Genomic DNA, 2800 nt, shown 5'->3' with positions numbered 1-2800 from the left:
TTTTTTTTTTTTTTTTTTTTTTGTCTTCTGATTGCTCTAAAATAATGCTATGACAAGAGCAACCTTAGGGAGAAAGTGTTGACTATGTTTCACAATTCTAGGGTACAGAACTTAATAGCAGGCAAGACGGAATGTCAGGAGCTGGAAGCAATTGGTTTCTTCACATTGCAATCAAGAAGCAGAGAATGACAAATGAATACTAATGATCTGATCATTTTTTTCCACGTATAATTTTCACACCTATAATTAAAATGGGTTTTCCTACATCAATTTTTATAATAAGATAATCTGTCAAGGCATTCTAGAGGCACATTTTTTAGGTGATTCATGATCATGTTTAGTTGATAATTATATATAACCATCATGTCTAGTCTAGAATGTACTCTCTACTGTGCTTTGTAGCACTATAACTAACCCAAATCTTTGGCTTCTTGAGCTTATTTCTGCTTTCCTACTAGGGTGGATCAGAATTCTCCAGTTCTCTTGCATGATCCAGTTCTTTGTGATGTGGCCAAAAAGAACAATCGAAGTCCCGCCCTGGTTGCTCTTCGATACCTGCTTCAGCGTGGTGTTGTGCCCCTGGCACAGAGTTTCAAAGAAAATGAGATGAAAGAGAATTTGCAGGTGATGAGCTCTGCTCCTTAGGGTTGTTACCTAGTATCTTCCGTATGCTTTCTTCCTTTAAATGTCTGTGAACTTTTTTGAGATGAAACTTATATTTCTAGCATTTTGTGTACATATGAACTTTCAGGTGCATGAGAAATGTTTTGTCTATGACATAAACAACCGCATGACTTGACAGAGTTAGTGTTGGAGAAGATTTAGAGTTTGCTTTGCCTTGTCAGCCAAGTATTGCATACATCTCTTCATGGACCTCCTCCTTATATTCTGAAATGAGGCATCTGGACTGAGTAAATTTGATTCTAGACATTTCTATAGTTTTAATATTATTTCATTGCATGCTCATATATTGTAACACACACAGACACACAAACACACACACACACACACTGATTAACTGTAAGTTTGTGTTTCTCCCAAGTTGATATTTTCAAAATTTCAAATATACTTTATAATTGTATAAAATGTTAGTAATTACTAATAATACCATTCTTAATTAGAAATTTATTATGAATAATTTATTTATCTTAGTGTTCTTTTTTGTTAAATTTGCTTTACTTTAGCCTGAAGTCAGTGAAAATTATCTATCTATGCTAAGTTGCTTCACATATATTTAAGGAACATTTGTACATTTTTCAACACAATGAGGCCTCCTAAGCTCAGTAGACTGATTGAGCATTCCCTCAGTTCCATACAGTCTCATACTTCACTGTGATGGTCAGCATTATATTTACACTGAGCTAGAATCATTGAACTGGCAAATGAAGTTTAAACACTTCTATCCTAGATCTGAGTGTATAGCTTCTATTCTAGTGGGAATGGATGAAATTAATACATAACTTCCAGAAATTTAAGGGTTTATGCCTTTTATTTATTTTTCCCCCACTTTGGGTATTTCAATGACCACATTGTAATAAATCCCAAAGTGGTAATGAGTCCATTGCAGGGAATGATGACATTTAACTTTTAGATGCTAAGACCCACATTCAAAATATCTCTGGCTAATCACTGTTCGTTTTGTGGGAAGGAACTTTGCTCCACAGGGTATATTTACTCATTTATACTTGGAAAACAGTCTTTCCTATCGTTCCTGTTGTTTATAAAATTTACGTATAGTTTTTCCCTTTTGTGGAGACGTGATAGTTCTTTTTGTGAAATTTTACTATTAACATCTTAGGATGTGAAGACATTCTATAACTAACCTCTTCCTGAGATTTTTAACTACTGGAAATCCTTAACCAATTATATAATTTCCTTTATTTGGAAAATGATTTGGTTGCTTTCTATCAGATGGTTTGTGCTATTTTCTGTAATCATAGTTCATCTAAACACAGCTCTTTTCTTTAACATTAAAGTTTGTAATCTAAAGTTAGAATCCTGTTTTCAGTGAACTTTAAGAGCTAGTACAGTCTTTCCCTTCCTTCCATAGAAAGTAGCTATTGCCAAAGTGAACAAGTAGCTGCTTCTTGTTGTATAATGGGAATGTGCTTTGGACATGGGGATCAGTGTTTATTATGACAATTTGTCAGTCCCCAAATGGTTCTATTCCATTCTAGAAGTCTAAAATATGTAATTTAAAATCCTTAATAAAATTGGATCTAATTTTATAAAATAAATGTGAACAATTTGCGAAAATCATTTTGAAGTTAAAGTGTCTCAAATTTTAGAATTTGAACAAATCTTTACATACATCATGTTGAAAAGAGCAATTGTTTACATTTTAATGATTCATTGATGGGTTAGAAAATGTAACTCTCTATGCAAATCACTGTTTGATGTATTATAAAATTTTTCTCTAGATTTCTTGGAATCTATTTATGTGGTGCTGTGGTTTTTAATGTGATATTAAATGTACTGCTTTTGTTTGATTGTTTGTTTGCTTTTGTTTTTACTCAAAATGACCTTGAGATTCCCTCTTGTCTATAGCATTGTGCAATTTTAATATATCTCAAAACAGTTTTCTTTCATTATTACTTGGTATTTAATAACCATGAACGCTTTAGTAAACATTGTTCATCATTTTTAGGTGCATACATACTAATCACAGTGCTTTTGAGGCATAAACTCTGATTCATTCAAATGCTAAAACCCTTGTGTTTTCCTGAAGGTTTTTGAATTCCAGTTGTCTCCTGAGGATATGAAAACCCTGGATGGCCTGAACAAAAATTTTCGATATCTT

The 2800-nt window shown here is 32.9% G+C and overlaps 2 protein-coding genes across 14 annotated transcripts in view; both read left to right on the top strand.

Annotated features, from left to right (window-relative positions):
* The window catches only part of LOC126501685 (aldo-keto reductase family 1 member C13-like), a 78346-nt gene that overhangs the window by 11393 nt on the left and 64153 nt on the right, over positions 1 to 2800 (top strand). The window lies entirely within an intron of this gene.
* Positions 1 to 2800, top strand: part of LOC126501683 (aldo-keto reductase family 1 member C13) — a 64472-nt gene that overhangs the window by 35913 nt on the left and 25759 nt on the right. For 2 of the 12 annotated variants that reach the window (XR_007591772.1, XM_050142500.1), the window contains exon 7: positions 459 to 624. The exons of the other annotated variants lie outside the window; for them this stretch is intronic. Coding sequence is in view for 1 of the 2 variants with exons in the window: in XM_050142500.1 (XP_049998457.1) it covers positions 459 to 624 (166 nt within the window). In the remaining variant the exon portion in view is untranslated. The remainder of the gene's footprint in view (positions 1 to 458; positions 625 to 2800) is intronic. 12 annotated transcript variants of the gene reach the window in all.

The sequence above is a fragment of the Alexandromys fortis genome, unplaced genomic scaffold (assembly GCF_014885135.2).
Source record: "Alexandromys fortis isolate MF-2015 unplaced genomic scaffold, M_Fortis_MF-2015_v1.1 scaffold_5, whole genome shotgun sequence".
NCBI classification, from domain to species: Eukaryota; Metazoa; Chordata; class Mammalia; order Rodentia; family Cricetidae; genus Alexandromys; species Alexandromys fortis.
The sequence above is the reverse complement of the archived record's forward strand: the minus strand, read 5'-3'. Positions and strand labels throughout refer to the sequence as shown.